The sequence below is a fragment of the Mauremys mutica genome, chromosome 4, assembly GCF_020497125.1.
Source record: "Mauremys mutica isolate MM-2020 ecotype Southern chromosome 4, ASM2049712v1, whole genome shotgun sequence".
Lineage (NCBI taxonomy): Eukaryota > Metazoa > Chordata > Testudines > Geoemydidae > Mauremys > Mauremys mutica.
In genome coordinates, this window is record NC_059075.1 from 12,823,502 (window position 1) to 12,839,983 (window position 16,482).

General features: G+C 46.0%; 1 protein-coding gene across 3 annotated transcripts in view; it reads left to right on the forward strand.

Annotated features, from left to right (window-relative positions):
• Nucleotides 1–16,482, forward strand: part of DAAM1 (dishevelled associated activator of morphogenesis 1) — a 165,487-nt gene that overhangs the window by 53,747 nt on the left and 95,258 nt on the right. For all 3 annotated transcript variants that reach the window (XM_045014066.1, XM_045014068.1, XM_045014067.1), the window contains exon 2: nucleotides 6,284–6,507. In XM_045014066.1, coding sequence (XP_044870001.1) covers nucleotides 6,325–6,507 — 183 coding nt within the window. In that variant the 5' untranslated portion in view covers nucleotides 6,284–6,324. The remainder of the gene's footprint in view (nucleotides 1–6,283; nucleotides 6,508–16,482) is intronic.

Below are 16,482 nucleotides of genomic sequence, written 5' to 3' on the forward strand. Positions count from 1 at the left end.
ACCCCCTAAGGTCCCACCCCTGCATGCCATGCACCGCCGCGAGCCACAGGAGCAGCTGCCTCCTTCCTTCCACTTAGGGTTGCCACAAATAAAAAACCAATCCAACATCAGGCTGAAACCTGGACTGTCCGGGTGAAACCTGGATGGTTGGCAACCCTAGGCTACTATAAGCACTCATGGCTCCTACTGAACTCAGCAGGAGTTGCTGGGTGCTCATCACCTCTGAAAAATCAGGCCACTTATGTAGCCACCTAAAAATGGATTGAAGAATATAACATTAGGCTCCTATCTTAGCGAGTGTGTCTGATTTGCGTCTGTAAGTCCTTCTTTCTGTTAAAGCCTAACCCGTATCTTCTGACTGGGGAGTGGCTGGAAAGATAGCTCTGATTAACTTTGAACTAATGCTGTTTCATTTTTCGTGGTTGTATTAAAAGAACTTTGCATAAAAGCAGGCCAAATAACACAAAAGGGAGGGAAAGTGGTTTGATTAAAAAAACTCCCTGCTGCGTTGTATTTCCAGGCGGCCACAGGAGAGGAATCTGGGGGTGTAGCATTGTTGTGTAGAACAGTATGCAAGGTCATGGCAGACCAGACAGAGCAAATTAGATTCTGTTGAATGAGGAAAAAACTAGAGGAGGGACAAAGGAATTCTGCTTCTAATAGGGAGCCTGGAATACAGGTGCCTCCGTAGCTCATAACTTCCTCCTTCTCTTCCCCTGCCATTAATCTTTTTGGTTGTCTTTTTGCCTGTGACATATTCATAATATTCTGTGCAGCGATCACCTATTAATACCAAAATCCCTGCAAGATGAATGTATCCGCTCGTTTGTCACTAGCTTTGATGGAACCTAAAATGTATGCCCCTGTCTCAGTTATCCTAGAGACTGTGCCTTTCTTATTTGCACTATTGAAATTCTATATTGAAATTTATAGGCTTCTTCTGTGTTGTCACTACTTACATTTTTGTTCAGTACACGATCTGTATTAGGTACTTATCTGGCTCCCATCACCATAGTGTCTGAGCAATCCACAAACTTTCATGTATTTATCCTCACATCACCCCTGTAAAGTAGGGATGCTCTATCTCCATTTTACTGATGAGGAACTGAGACCCCCAGGAAGCTAAGTGACTTGCTCAAGGTCACAGAGGAAGTTTGCCGCAGAGCAGAGAATTGAATCTAGCCTAGTGCCCTAACCACTGGACCATCCTTTCTCGAAGGAATCTGGATTAAGTGTTGTACCACCACTTCCCATTGGTAGTGACCTCAGGTGGAGGTCAGAGCAGGGCAGGTATCTGTAAGGATATTTAATAGTCTCTTTCAAAGAAACACAGTTCTTTAGGAGTTCACTGGAGCTGTCTGTAGTTGCAGCCTTTTTCAGGTTTAAGGCGGAGATACCTCATGTTGTAGGGGAATTAATATGCACGTGAAACTAAAGAGAAAAGTCATTTGAAAGCAAATTGATTGTTTGTAGGACAGGATAGCACCTAGGAGAGCTGGTGAGGGACCAGAACCCCACTGTGGTAGCTGCTGTACAGACACAGAACGAAAAGTGGTCCCTGCCCCAAAGAGCTTAAAATAATTTGAAACATTCTTCTTCAGTTCCTTCGAGGGAATGTTGCTTCGTCACTTAGGCCTTGTCTACACTGCCACTTACAGCGCTGAAACTTTCTTTGCTCAGGGGTGTGAAAAAACACCCCCCCCCCCGGAGCGATGCAAGTTTCAGCATGGTAAAGTGGCAGTGTAAACAGTGCTACTGCGCTGGGAGCTGCTCCTCCTCTTGAGGGTGGGTTTTAACAGCGCTGCTGGAGCTGTGACTACACAGCCACGTTAAAGCGCTGCCGTGTAGACATACCCGTAGTAACTTTCCTTTTTGTCCAATATCATGGACAAATCCAGTACGGTATGTGTGCAACTGGCAACATCCTGCCAGGTCATTTAAGAGTTCATGGAAATTGTATGGAAATTGCTCTTGCAAATTTTTTTTACTAAAAGGGTTTTGACCCCAAAACGTGTGGTGCTCCTCATTGATCATCGTTTTCTGTCCTGAAAAACTGGCTATCTCATCCCCGTCTCCAAATCCAGTAATAAGTACCTTGCCTGACTCCGTCTGTCCTTTCTAGCCTCTCTGTGGTTCCTGACTCACTCCCGTCCACTTACACTGATTCTAGGATGGCTGTCTGCAGATGACTCAGTATTTTGATGCCTTCACTCCCCTCCACCTTGCTGTCCCCAGTCCTTGCTCTGTCTGCAATCACAGCAACTGAAGCTGCTCCACAGAGCATCTCTGGGCAAAAGTCCTGTTCTCATGATGTCATTTTATGCCTTAATTCTCTTCTCTCAGCTCCCTCTTGCTCACTGTAGTGGCTGCACTTCTCCTCCCTCAGTGATGTGATTCCCTTTGGTTCCATCATTGGCCCACCACTCCTTTCCCCCTGTCTTTAATCTCTCTGGGTGGTGACATTCACTGCTAATCTCAGCCTTGATGTTTGCCTTGAGGCCTTGGACAAGCCCCGTAGGGCAGAATTTTCAGAAGCATCCTCTCATTTTTGGTGTGTCAGGCTTTGAATAGTCATCTTGGCTCACAGGGCCTGATCTTCAGAGGCGATGAGCTCCAGCTGAGTTTGGCTGGAGTTGCGAGTGCTCAGCACTTCTGAAAATCAGGCCTGCAGTGTCCTGGATTGGGCACCCAAAAATTAGTGGGCATGCTTGGAAATTGTTTTCCTTCAGATCTCTGCCTCTGTTTCTCCATCTATGCCATGTGTCTAAGAATTATTACTCATCTACCTCACCAGAGTGTGCTGAGGGTTAAAGTTAGTAAAGCCCTCTTGGAAATGAAAAGTGCTTTGTGAATGTTGAGTGGTGGTGTCATATGAGTATCCTGTAATGAGAATGAGAAAAAGTGTCTATTGCCGGTGTGTAGTGACTGAGAATTCCCTTGCATAGCTGCCTGAATGACTGGTTATCTAAGTTTGGAGAAAACAAATTCTCGTAGTCTTTCCCACTCGCCAAAAGTACGTCTCTGTAATTATTTATATATTCTATCATTACAGTTCCTCATCTGACTCCCCCTAGGGAATAAAACCAGAGACGAATGCAGGAAGAAGGGAGACAGCCAAAAAAACCCTACTCCTTCAGAATATACTTGCATACTAGTGCCTTGTGGAAAACGAGGTTTACTTGCAAGTCATAACCCCGTTGCTGCCCGACACATGAGCAGTCTTGGCAAAAGCCAGTATTGTGTCCACCTGACAGACAGAACAATTCTTTTGCAATAGAGAGAATTCTGTATGTTCTCCAGGCTGTGGTGTAACAGCAAAAGGAAACGATCATGGTATTTCAGTGGCATAGCTGCTGCTTGCCCCATTCTTGTGGGTTCAAGGAAGTCTGAGACCTCTGAGAAACAATTATAATTTAAGGCTCGGATCCTGCAAACAGTTGAGCAAATGAATAGCTTCACTCATGAGTAGCCTTACTGACTTCAGTGAGATTACTTGTGTGTAAGTTTGTTCAGGATCAAGGCCTAACTCCTGCCTTAGTCCTCCAGGGCTGCATAATATTCTGGTATTTCTCTGGGTATTTTTTCCTTGCCTTTCCGGTTGCATTTTCTACAGGAAATGCTAGATACAAATAATTCTTACATGACCTACAGGGTGGTGTTTGTATTGGGGGAGAGCCTAAGAGCCCTCATCATGGCCCAGGATCCCATTGTGCTAGATGCTATACAAACAGAAGAAAAAGACAGAGTCCCTGACTCAAGGAGTTTACAATCTGATCAGGTACTTTTAGACTGTATTAACTTAATCTCAACTGGGAGGGTGATTAAACCTAACAGGAGCTGAAGAATCCACCCTCTCCCTTGAAGTCTTCAAATCCAAGACTAGGTGCTTTCTGGAAAGGATGGTTGAGCTAAAAAGACAAGTTATTGTGTGGCCTGTGTTATACAGGAGGTCAGACTTGATGACATAATAGTCCCTTCTGACCTTGAAATCCTGTGAACCTAATTAGGGTTGTACCCTATGTACGTATGTCCTGCTCACGCCCATAACTTTGGGAAGTCTGAGGACTTTTGCAGAAAGCTAAGCTGAATGACTTGTTCTCAAGCTAACATTGTCCCTGCCCAATGTCTAACAAATTCGGCGTAAATGATAAAGTGGAATGAAAAGGCCTTAAACCCCAGACTTTGTACTGTAGATGCAATAGGCCTGTTTTGAAGCGTTCTGGCTGAAGAACATGTCAGGAAGCAGAGTTTTGACTTTTATCCTTCACATTAATGAATATTCAGCAGCATTTGTGCGGTTTGCCTGCTAGCTAAGGTTCTTCTCTCCTTTTCAAGTTTTTTAGTGCTTCTTGTTAGTAACTGCAATTTGCTGGGATTGTATCTGCCTTGCAAATGATACATAAAGACTGCAGGTGTATGGTAATTATGAATCCCAATAGCTCTAGAGCTGCAGCCATCTCAAAATACCTTGTCTGAGTGGCCACGTGTCTTTTAAATACTAAAATAGAAATAAATCTTTACCTAGTCTCATCCTTGTTCTTTCATTCAGACTTAAATCTGTTGATGTTTTTATGTAAGCTAGGCTCTTTGAAAACACCAGATGTGTTCTGAGGATAGCGTGTATATATTTGTAGCTCTCGGTTTGAAAATCTGAAATGGAAGAAGAGAACTAAAGTTCCGGTCCTGTGGTGAGAGTAGGGGATTTGCATGGGAGGGGAGCATCAGGAAATAGGTTTCTCTTCCTAGCTCTGCCACTGATTCACTGCATCGCTTTAGGCCAGTGGTTCTTAAATTGTGGGTCGGGACCCCAAAATGGGTCACAACCCCATTGTAATGGGGTCACCAGGGCTGGCATTAGACTTTCTAGGGCCGAAGCTGAAGCCTGAGCCTCCCACCCAGGGCCGAAGCGCTGAGGTAACAGTCTCCGTGCCCGGAGCTGAAACCCGTGGGCTTCGGCTTTGCCCCCCTCCCCGCCCAGAGCGGCGGGGCTCGGGCTTCAGCTTTGGTCCCCCCTGCCTGGGGCAGCGGGGCTCAGGTAGGCTCAGGCTTTGGTCCACCCTCCTGGGGTCGTGTAGTAATTTTTGTTGTCAGCAGGGTGTCGCGGTGCAATGAAATATGAGAACCCCTGCTTTAGGCAAATTACTTCCCTTCCCCCTGCTCTATTTCCCCATCTGTAGAGTAGGGAAAATGGTACTTGGGGCCTTTTTAAAATCTATGAATTTGCCTTTCCCTGTTGAGAAGACAGGTTTTGTTTTTAGGAAACTTTCGGTTGGGGGGCAGCAAAACTTCCTTGCCAGGTGTGGGATACCTTTTTAAAAACTCATTGGTTCCAGCATACTGCAGATGAATTCGGCTTATAACTCTCAGATAGCAAGAGACAATAAGAGTCACATGGCTGTGCGAGCCCATCAAATAGTTACCTTTGTGTGAACCCTAAGGTGCGTAATGGGAAATGAGATTTCAGGCTGAGCTGTTGAGAAGGGACGCTTTTAGCTTGGATGCCGGGGAGGATTGTGCAAACCTAGGACTTGTACTTCCTTTAAAAATATTACTTAAATTTAAATTTTAAAAATGGCTTCCAACTGTCCCTTAAATATAAATAACATTTCCAGAGCTAGATCCTCAGCTGGGGTAAAATGGGCCAAGTTCTCTTGACTGCCCTGGTGTGTTACTGGCACTCACTAGCTGAGGGTCGGCCCCTGGAACCATAAAGTTTGTCCTCTAGTGCTGAAAACTTTAGCTGATAGTGTAGAACAGACAACTGTTTGCAGCACCAACGCACCAAGTCTCAAACGTTCTGTAATAATGCTGCAAGAGGTCCCCATGAGCTAAAAATGAGTGGTATAGCATGGGGCTAATTGGCATCAGAGTGACTTTTGACCTGTCTTGGAGCGAGATGATAGAAGATAGAGAAGGAATCAGAGGGCTGGGGTCAGTTCTTCTTGCAGCTCTCAGTGCTGGAACAGAACAGTGGTGTATCCCACTGTCTTTCATCTACAGCAACTGCTCACTGGCAACTTCTTGATTCAACTACAGCCGGGGGGAGGAGAGGGGGGAAGATTATGCCCATAAGAGAAGAAAGGTATCTTTTAATTAGCACAGTCGTCAAGGTTGCTGGAACTGTAAATGTCAAACCGGAACAGAAATCTTTAGCATGTAAATGTCACTTTTTTGCAAGTTGTGTATGTTGGGTGCATTTGATTCTGGGTCTCTTCTCAGTAGATCTCAGCACACTTGGACAAAGTGGATACTCAAGCGTTTGCTGTGCTCTCTCTTTCTGTAGGATTTAGTAGCTAGAAGGAAGGGACACAGAGGATTTTGGCCATGGCCCCAAGAAAAAGAAGTGGACGGGGGATTTCATTCATCTTCTGCTGCTTCCGAAGCAATGACCATCCGGAGATCACCTACCGGCTTCGCAATGACAGCAACTTCGCCTTACAGACCATGGAGCCGGCCTTGCCAATGCCCCCGGTGGAAGAGCTGGATGTCATGTTCAGTGAGCTTGTGGTGAGTGTTGCATGTTTCTTGCTGCAGTGGGGTAGCTATTTTTGGGCGGGCACCACAGAAAAACATTGCCCCCCCCCATCCTGCTCATGATGTCCATGGCAAATCTCCCACTGATTTTAATAAGTGCGAGGTCAGGAGGAGTGATTTTTCAAATGAGCTTTTACCTGAAAGGAACGTCAGGGTTTTCTGCTGGCGGTGATTGTACAGCCCTCTGAGCCTTGAATTCCCATTGGATGCACTGGTGACTTCCAGCCGTCGTGGGGAATTCCACTGGTTGATACAGAGCTCCTGTAAAGGAGCATTACTCTCTCCCCACAGAACATGTGGCGTTTTGAGGCTCTAGGGATTTCCATCTGCCACTCCTGGAAGAAAACCCCCTCTAGCGTCAGTCTTTTCCCCAGACCCCATTCTAGTCATGGTTATTTCCTACACGGTACATTGCTTTGTTTAGGTCTGACAGTGTGCCTGAGAGGTAGATATTCCCTGCCCTGTGGAGCCTGGGCTCTAGTTCAGGCACAGATGATGCCATGAACAACCGTAGTGCTTGTGAAAGAGAGAGTCTAACAGTGCCTGAGCCAGGAGGCCATAAGCATGTAGTGTAGGCTGGCATGGCGGGTAACTTTCCATGCACGGCACTGCCAGTGCAACCTAGTCAGTCCTCACCTGTACCCCAGTCTTGGACCTCTCCCAAGCGCAGGCTGCCAACTGAGCTGAATTTAGTTTGATTGCTCCCATCCCTAGCCCTGTTTAAACCTATCTCCTTGTCAGTTGTGATTCCCAGGGTGGTAGGGCAGTCTGGGGTGCAGAACCACTGGTAACCTGAAAAGGGACTGGAATGATTGAGTGGGAAGCAGCTAGGTAGATGGACCTTAGGCATCTTGGAGAGGTAGTGCTCTGGAAGTAGAAACGTAGGTAGCGGACCCAACTGAGAGTGGTCTCCCATTGCTCCATGGCTGCTGTTACGTGGCATGACTGGCCAAGGGAGGACTGAGAGCATTGGCTGATCAGAAGGACAGATAGATCCATCCCAGTGTTGTGGCAATGCAGGTGCCACAAGGCCTAAGCAGTAAATATGGGCATGTCCTCTACTCTATCACTAATAGTGTGTTCCTGTTGGTCCAGCTGCTGCAATTTCCTCCTCCTCTGCAGCCCATGGGGATGTGGTAATCTCCCAAGTGGCATGTGGCTTCTTAAACTGTAATTTTGGGCAGCATGAGGCTGAGGGCAAAATGGTGATATTTTGGTTCCTGTTCTGGTGTGACAGTGCCTATGCCAGGCTGCCTCTTGACAGGGCCCCACAGTATACCCAGAGCATCAATGATTCTTGTGCCCTATACACTCTGATTGGGAAGGAAATAAAGTGCATGTAAACCCCAAGTGTTAACATTACACCTGAGTGAAATTTGGAATTTCTGTCCCACAGGTAATGCCGACCTTTCAGCATTTGATTTTTGTCCCAAATCAAAATGAAAAATTGAAATGTTGAAATTTTTCATGGAACAGAATTTTGCCCCAATTTTGACATTCCTGAAAGCAAAATGTTTTGGTTTTTAGTTTGTTGAACTGACTCAAAACTAAGCGTTTCGGGTCAGTTCAACATTAATGGATTTTCCCATTGTGGTTGTATTTTGGGAGCTTGATGCACCCATTCTCCCATATGGGCCAGGCTTCCTGGCTAGAATGCATCTCCTGTCTTGCAGCTTGGTCAGATGGGAAATCCACATTGCACTATGGGAGATGTAGGTTTCAGGGCATCTGGCCCATAGGAGATACTGAGGCCCGTACAACAACTCCAATAAGGAAATACAATTTGTTATTTTGTTGAACTGATTAGAAACATTTCAGGCTGGTTCAATAAAACAAAATATTTCCATTTGATTTTCCTGATGGAAAGTTGAAAAATTTCAGCTAAATCAAGATCTTCCCATGGAGCATCTTGATTTTTGGGAAAATGAGTTTTTCACTGGAAAGCCTTTCACTGGAAAATTCCTGGCCAGCTCAGTTTAGCATAGCCAAACTGAACGTAAGAGCATGCTATGAGCCAGCACCAGCATAGCCATGCTAAGCCTACAGATCCACCTAGCGATGGGGGAGTCACCCTGGAGAACTGGGGTTTGGGGAGGCTTATCAGAACCCATTAAACACCAGGCCTGGGGTTGAGACAGAATCCCTGTCTACCCAAAAGTCCCTCAGAGCTCTCCTTCCCACAAGCCCTGAAGGATGTGGTGGTTTCTTTTTGCAGGGAAAGACTGTGTTCATGGCCGGCTTTAGCAAGTGCGGGGCCTGATTCGTGGGGCTTGTACTCACCGGGTGGCGCTCCGAGTTTTCAGCCGTACTTTGGCTTGCTGCGCTCAGGCCCGGGGAGCGGGGCTGGCTGCGGGGCTTGCCGTGCTCTGGCTAGGCGTGGGGCCCGATTCAGGGGAGTCGGCCTAAAGCCGGCCCTGACTGTGTCCTGCTGCCTCTTACAATGCCTTACTGGTGTATGAACCACTCTCTCCACCATGATTTTTAGGGAGGCACTTACACTCCTCCTGACTGGCCTCAGGTGCTTGGGTGGTGTGGCTATAAGTGACTCTTCTCCTCCCTCTGCCCACACACACTGCTAGGGAGCAGCCACGCCCTGCTGTGAAGTTTGTTTTTCCCCTAACAGGGTGGGAGAATGAACCCAAAACTCAGCCGCTCCCTGTGAGAGGAGTCAGCTGTGGCTCACTGCTAGCCTCCTGATTGCATGAGGGCAGACTAATCCGATCGGAGGAAACAGCGCCCATACCATATAACTGTGTGTGACCAGTCGCAACACACCAGCCCTGCCTGAAATTCAAATAAACCATGTGGAAACCCTGCAGCCAAGCTCCCACTTTTTGCTACCCCTTCTCCCCATTACAAATATCAATGAGAAACTCTCAGGGATTTTCCCAGTGTTTGCAAGGTTGTTCCGTTTTTTCTAACATTTTGCAAACTCAGAAATAGGCAAATTTTCACCAGGGAGAGTTTAAAAAATGTTGCTGCAAATCCTTTTGTCCCGGCTCGTCTTGCTACACCTAGCCCCTTCTTCTTACTGCTCACAGTAACCTGTCAGTGTTGAGTATTAGATTTCAGCATTAGTTAAATGATTTGGAAAATGTCCCACTGTTTCTGTATAAGCCCACTGTGTAACATTTGGAACTGCGACAGGAAAAACAGCTAGGGGTGTTGGGCTGATTTTATGCTTGCTGAAGCCTGATGGGGGCTGAAAGGTGTCTCTCTAAAACCCTGGCAGCCCTGATGGTGCCATGCAGTTCGCACTCGACAACTTGGAACTGCTCTACGAGCGGCTTCTTCCCTCTCTTTATTTGAAAGATGTTTTGAATCCACTTAATTATCTTGGCAAACAGGGATGAGGTGATTTGAAATATGCGGAAGGAATCCTGAGGCTTCACGCAGTGAAGTTGATGTTAGGACAGGCCTAGAGTTATAGGGTGTTTTTCTAGGTTGTACTTGTGGATGGATTTGTGCCATGGATCAGCGATGTGATACGATTTGTTTTACAGTAGCACCCGGTGTCCCCGGCTGAGATCAGGGCCCTGTTGGGCTAAGCAGCGTGCAAACACTGTGATTCTACGAATCAGCAAACATTAGTGTGAGAGGCTGGCTTCAAATGTACATTGCTTTACAGATTAAAAGCTAAAGCCCTGGCATTCTCCATGGGAGTTGGGAGAGGGTTTTTAAAGAAGGTTACCCATGTTCAGCCCCCAGTTTGACTTAAGGAATCCTGTTGTTATTGGCGAGAGTAGCACCGAGGGCCCCCGCCAAGATCAAAGCCCCAGTGAGGTTCAAGCTGCAAGTGTAAATTTCAGCTCAAGGAGCCCATCCTCCTGCTAGCTCTGATCACTCTGCTTTGTGAGCTAGCTTGTAGCTGTGCGGGCACAGGCAGCGGGAGTGGCTAGCGTCTCAGGTGTGCCAGTACTCAGGGCAGTGAGTCCCTCCTGCTGCGTGTTCCGCTGGCGGCTAGGCTCTACTTTTAGCACACTAGCTCAATCAGCCCTACAGAGATCAGGGATGTCTGCTTAAGCTGGGATTTACGCCTCTGGCTCAAAGGGTAGAGCTACCCACAAAGAGGTGAAGTGACTTGCCCAAGATCACACAGGAAGTTGATGGCACAGCTTTAAAACAGATCTCCTGAGTCCCAGTCCAATGCATCTAACATAAGGCCATCTGTCTTTGCTGGCTCTTTCTAGCCATATTTTTCTGCTTGCCTGCTTCCAAGAGCAGGTGATTCCAAAGGTGCAGCTGTAGTGAAATGTCCCAGAACCTCACTCCCTGCCAGGCCCTGCATCAGGCTGACTCATCTTTCCAGCTGATGAAATCCAGACACTCAGAGGGATTTTCCAAAGTGCCTCAGTGACTCAGGAGGAGGAGTCACATTTGAAGGTTGATGAGACACTTGCTTCTAAATCACTTTGATTCTTTTGAAAATCCCACTCACTGCTCCCTGTGGGGCCAGCCACTGCCACTCCTTGGTGAACCAGGAATTCATCCGATGAAGTGGGCTGTAGCTAGGGTGACCAGACAGCAAATGTGAAAAATTGGGACAGAGGGTGGGGGGGTAATAGGAGCCTATATAAGAAAAAGACCCAAAAATTGGGACTGTCCCTATGAAATCGGGACATCTGGTCACCCTAGCTGTAGCCCACGAAAGCTTATGCTCAGATAAATTTGTTAGCCTCTAAGGTGCCACAAGTACTCCTGTTCTTTATCCAGAGCAGTGTTTTTCTTTTCTCCCACACTTCTACAGCTCAAAAGCTGTGGAGCACTGGGCAGGGAGTCCTACCTCCCTAGCATCCCTAGCTCCAGTTGGCCTGGGTGGAACAGACCCTTAAGTGCAAAGAATCGTTGATATTCCCAGCTATTTGTGACTGCATTAAGCAGGAATCTACTGAAAGGGAAGATGTTCTCTGAAGTGGCGCAATTTGTAGCTCTGCTACTTCATTCAGATGCATGATGGATCAATTGGAATTAGAGATGCTTTTTATTAATAAAAAGCTGTTTGTGGTTCTAATACATATGCATTTGTTTTGATATACTTGTAACGTTTCTGTTCTTCAGTGTAGTGTGTTAGAGATTTGATTTTCAATTATCCTACTACGTGTAGGAAAGAACATCCCCAAATCATTGAGATTAACGCTGCATTACCTTTTAAACTGCCCATCGTGTTTGTATTGCGCCGTTGGTACTACTCTGCTCCTACCATATGTGAGGGTCGTAAAATGTATAATCACAATTTTTAATCCTGGGATTTCATATGACGTTGCGAACGCTGCACGGCTAAGCCTACGTGCCATCATTGAACAGCAGCCAACAACGAGGTGGAACACTCCATGCATTTTAATAAGCCAGTCACATGAAGGCTTCTGTTTTGTGCGACCCCATTTTGATTACTACAGTTTTATGTGCATTGGCGACTTTGAGCACGTTTGAAGGATTTCCACTCTCCGTGTTTGACAGCATTGTGCAATGGGGCATCTGCTGAGGCTTCACATTCTGCATGTACAGATGACTTCATAGCGAGGATGAGAGAGAGGGAACAAACCCCCTGGGATAGATATTAGTCACGTCACTTAATGAGTGACTGGAAGGCACTCAGATGCTATCACAGTGAGGATGGTCTTCTCTAGAATAGAATGGAGTCTCTGAATCCAAGGGCCTGGTTGTATGCTGGTTCATGGCATCTTTAAACTCTGATCCCAGGGCAACTAACTAGTCATGGGGAAAGTGTTGAAGCTTTGCTTTTTGAAGTAGTACGCTAGCTGCGACATTACTGTGTATGTAAAACTTTAGCAGATCAATAATTCATGGCTTTCCTCTGTGGACTCTGAGAACGGCAGCCCTCCCTCCCTCTCAGCCACTAGCCCCTTAAGCACTTAGTTATTTGGTGTTTATCTTTTAATGTTTATGAACATCTGTACAGCAGTGGGCATGCTAATGCTTGTAAATTAATAGTTTTTTTGAAAGCTGCATTAGCAATCCATTAACTTCACTAAGCGTTCAAAATGCTGTTTAGAACTCAGGATTGTTAGCAGAAGTAACATAGTGATTAGAAGAAGGTGATGTATCAAACACTGTATGTGTTAAGAAGAATGGCAACTGGGAAATTAATTATTACTTGAGATTGTAAGTAAAATTGATCCGGCTAGTAAATGATTTGGCTCTTTTTGGTTACTGGTGTTTTTAGTTTTTAGTTTCTGGTTAGAAAAGAGGGTGAATTTTTGCCCATGCAGAAGACATGGCATTCAGGCAATAGTTGATGTACCGGTATTAGGGTACGTCTACACTTACCTGCCGGTTCGACGCGGAGAGTTCGACTTTTTGGAGTTCGAACTATTGCGTCTGATCTAGACGCGATAGTTCGAACTCCGGAAGCGCCGCAGTCGACTCCGGTACTCCACCTCGGCAGAAGGAGTTGGCGGAGTCAACGGGGGAGCCGCGGAGTTCGACCCCGCCGCGTCTGGACGGGTGAGTTGTTCGAATTAGGGTACTTCGAATTCAGCTACGCTATTCACGTAGCTGAATTTGCGTACCCTAATTCGAACCCCCTTCTTAGTGTAGACCAGGCCTTAGATGCAAGGCAAAGCTTTCGTATTTAAAGCTTACATGCAAATGAATGCTATGGGCATAAGTGCTATTCCTAGCCACATGGTCACTGCACTACCAGGAATTTGATGATGTTGAGATCCCCTGAGAAGAGCGCATGTAAAACACAATTTTATTCTAATATTATTTAAAATATGTCAGTATAAAAATGGAGATGTATTTATTGCACAAATCAAATGCAGCTATGAGAAGTTTAATATTTGCCCCATTGGGTTGGATTCTGTGGACCTCATGGGCCCAACTCCTATTTGTGTACAGCAGATCCTGTGGTTGGGTCTGCTGCATACTTATTCCTGAGAAAAGTCTCACACGGGCGTTCGGAGACACAGCGGAGGTCAGAGGATCTTGTGACGCTGCTTCTTTGCAGAACGAGAGTTCTAGATGGGAAACTGAGGCATGGAGAGAGTAAGTGATTTGCCCAGCGTCACATAGGGGTTCTGTAGCAGCACCAGGAACTGAACCTTGATCTCTTGAGTCCTTAAGCAGAAGACCAGCCTCTTTCAAATGTAAATTCACTTCCTGTGGGGAAAAATCAGTGGTTGGTTCATGTGTTTTCTTAAAATCACTCCAGGAGGACACTGCAGTCAAAGACTACTTCAATGGGAGGCCCAATTCCTGCTTATTAGATACCAACCTTGGGTTTTGCTTGTTCTCCTTCCAAAACCTAGTGATTGCTCTGTATTCATGATCTATATATTTGTTTGTCTTTCTCTGCTCCTCCTGTCACTCACTAGGTAATAACCCCACACTTGTTTCTACCACCTTTATGTTTTACTCATTCGCGAGTAATCCCTTAAACATATGTTTTGATCGGTAACTGTCTGATCTAGAAGTCACACACCTACTCATCTAGGAAATAAGAAATTTCTGCCCACACATGTTCTACAGACTGGAATAAAATAATCCAGTGCGAAGCTGAATCTCAGCTGAACAGCTTGTGCAATTGCAGTATCTGTTACAGCAAGGAATGCCTGTGTGCTGTTTTGGTAGTTGTAAGGGCCTCACTCTTTCACACTTGTAATTTTGTGACGGGACCGTATTATAACACGGTGTGAACACCGGTCGCAGGTAGAAGGCAAGCAAGGAAACTTTTGCTTCAGAGGAAAACCGCTCTCAGGTGGAAAAATGACACATTTTACCCGTGAAGAGCCTTCCATGCTGCACACAATAGAAGAGGAGTGCAAGCAGTGTGTGTCTGGATAGCTTGGTCACTAGTGCATCAGACTCGTAGGCTACATGTACACAGCAGCTGGGAGGTGTGACTCCATCTTGGGAAGATGTACATGTGCTAGCTCCTCTTGAGCTAATGCGGTAGAAGTAACTGTGTGGCCTCAGTGGAACAGAGGGTGACTTGGGTTTGCTGCCTGAAAACGTACCTAGGATCTCTGATGGGGTTGTAGTCACAGGGCTAGCCTGAGCCATGCCTCCGCAACCACGTTGCTGTTTTCCACATGCTAGCTCAAGTCGAACTAACGCATTTATGTCTTCCCAAGCTGTGAATTGCACCTCTCAGCTGCAATGTAGATGTCCCTTAATTCTTAATTAGTTCAGGTCCCTCTTCGAGCACAAATGCTTCTGTGCTGGCCATTGTTGGAGACGGGAGATTAAACTGGGTGGACCATGGGTGGACCATGGGTCTGATCTAGTCTGGCTATTCCTGTTCCTACCTGCCCTGGTTTTGTTCCTCATGCATTAGTAAGGATTACAGGCAAGAGTGAATGGAGATAGGTATTGCTTTGCTGGTAGTATGGCTAAGGAATAGCCTGAGCAGGGAGAAGTTTTGCTAGAAATCATTCTTGGTTTTCCTCCAGATTGTTTTTGTGTTTTGCAGATTCATAGGAAATACCACGATGCAGTTGTGATACCAACTTCTGTCAAGGTTCCTTCCCCACTCTGAACTTTAGGGTACAGATGTGGGGACCTGCATGAACTACCAACTTAGATCTGGTTTTGCTGCCACCACTCCCAAATACTAACTCCTTTCTCTGGATAGTCTTGAGAGACTTCTTCACCAAGTCCCTGGTGAACACTGATCCAACCCCTTGGATCTTAACACAAGGAGAATTTAACCATCTCCCCTCCTTTCCCCCACCAATTCCTGGTGAGTCCAGATCCCATCCCCTTGGATCTTAAAACAAGGAAAAATCAATCAGGTTCTTAAAAAGAAGGCTTTTAATTAAAGAGAGAAAGGTAAAAATCATTTCTGTAAAATCAGGATGGAAAATAACTTTACAGGGTAATCCGATTCAAAGAGCCCAGAGGAACCCCCTCTAGCCTTAGGTTCAAAGTTCCAGCAAACAGAGGTAAATCCTCTTAGCAAAAAGGAACATTTACAAGTTGAGAAAACAAAGTTAAACCTAACACGCCTTGCCTGGCTGTTACTTACAAGTTTGAAATATGAGACTTGTTCAGAAAGATTTGGAGGGCATGGATTGATGTCCAGTCCCTCTTAGTCCCAAGTGCGAACCACCCCCAAAACAAAGAGCACAAACAAAAGCCTTCCCCCCAACAAGATTTAAAAGTATCTTGTCCTTTTATTGGTCCTTTGGGTCAGGTGTCAGCCAGGTTACCTGAGCTTCTTAACCCTTTACAGGTAAAAGGATTTTGGTGTCTCTGGCCAGGAGGGATTTGATAGTATTGTACACAGGAGGGCTGTTCCCTTCCCTTTATAGTTATGACAACTTCATTTCCAGTTTTCTGTGTGTAAGTGTATCCAATGTCAGTGCCGTTCTCTCACTGACCCCAAAGGTAGTCTTCCTCAGAGTACCATGCAAAGAAAGGGAATCATAATTCCCCTGCCCCTAAGGCCTTGTCTACGCTAGAACATTAGGTTGCTTTAACTACATCTGTCAGGGGCATGAAAAATCCACACTCCTGAGTTGCGGCATTAAGCTGACCTAAGTCCCTGTGTAGACAGAGCTAGGTCAACAGAAGAATTCTTCCATTGACCTAGCTACTACCCCTTGGGGAGGTGGATTACCTATGCCGATGGGCGAATCCCTCCCATCCGAATAGGTTGTGTCTACACTGAAGTACTACAGCGGTGCAGCTGTGCCACAGTAGCATTTTAAGTGTGGACAGACCTTAAAGATCCCTACACCATTGCTTTCTTTAAGATTGGGGCGAAAACTTCCCTCTCCACAGAGCACCCCAAAATGGAATACCCTGTCTTTACTAGCCTTACAAATTGGGTTGCCTTAAAGGGAAAGGTTAGCTCAGGAATATATCCTAGACATTAAGCAGAATGTGAGCACAGCTACAAAGAATATTAGTTGAGCAAGAGGGAACTTGCATATTATAATGGCAGCTGCTGCCAGCTTGTGCTAAACATCTCAATAAGGAGCT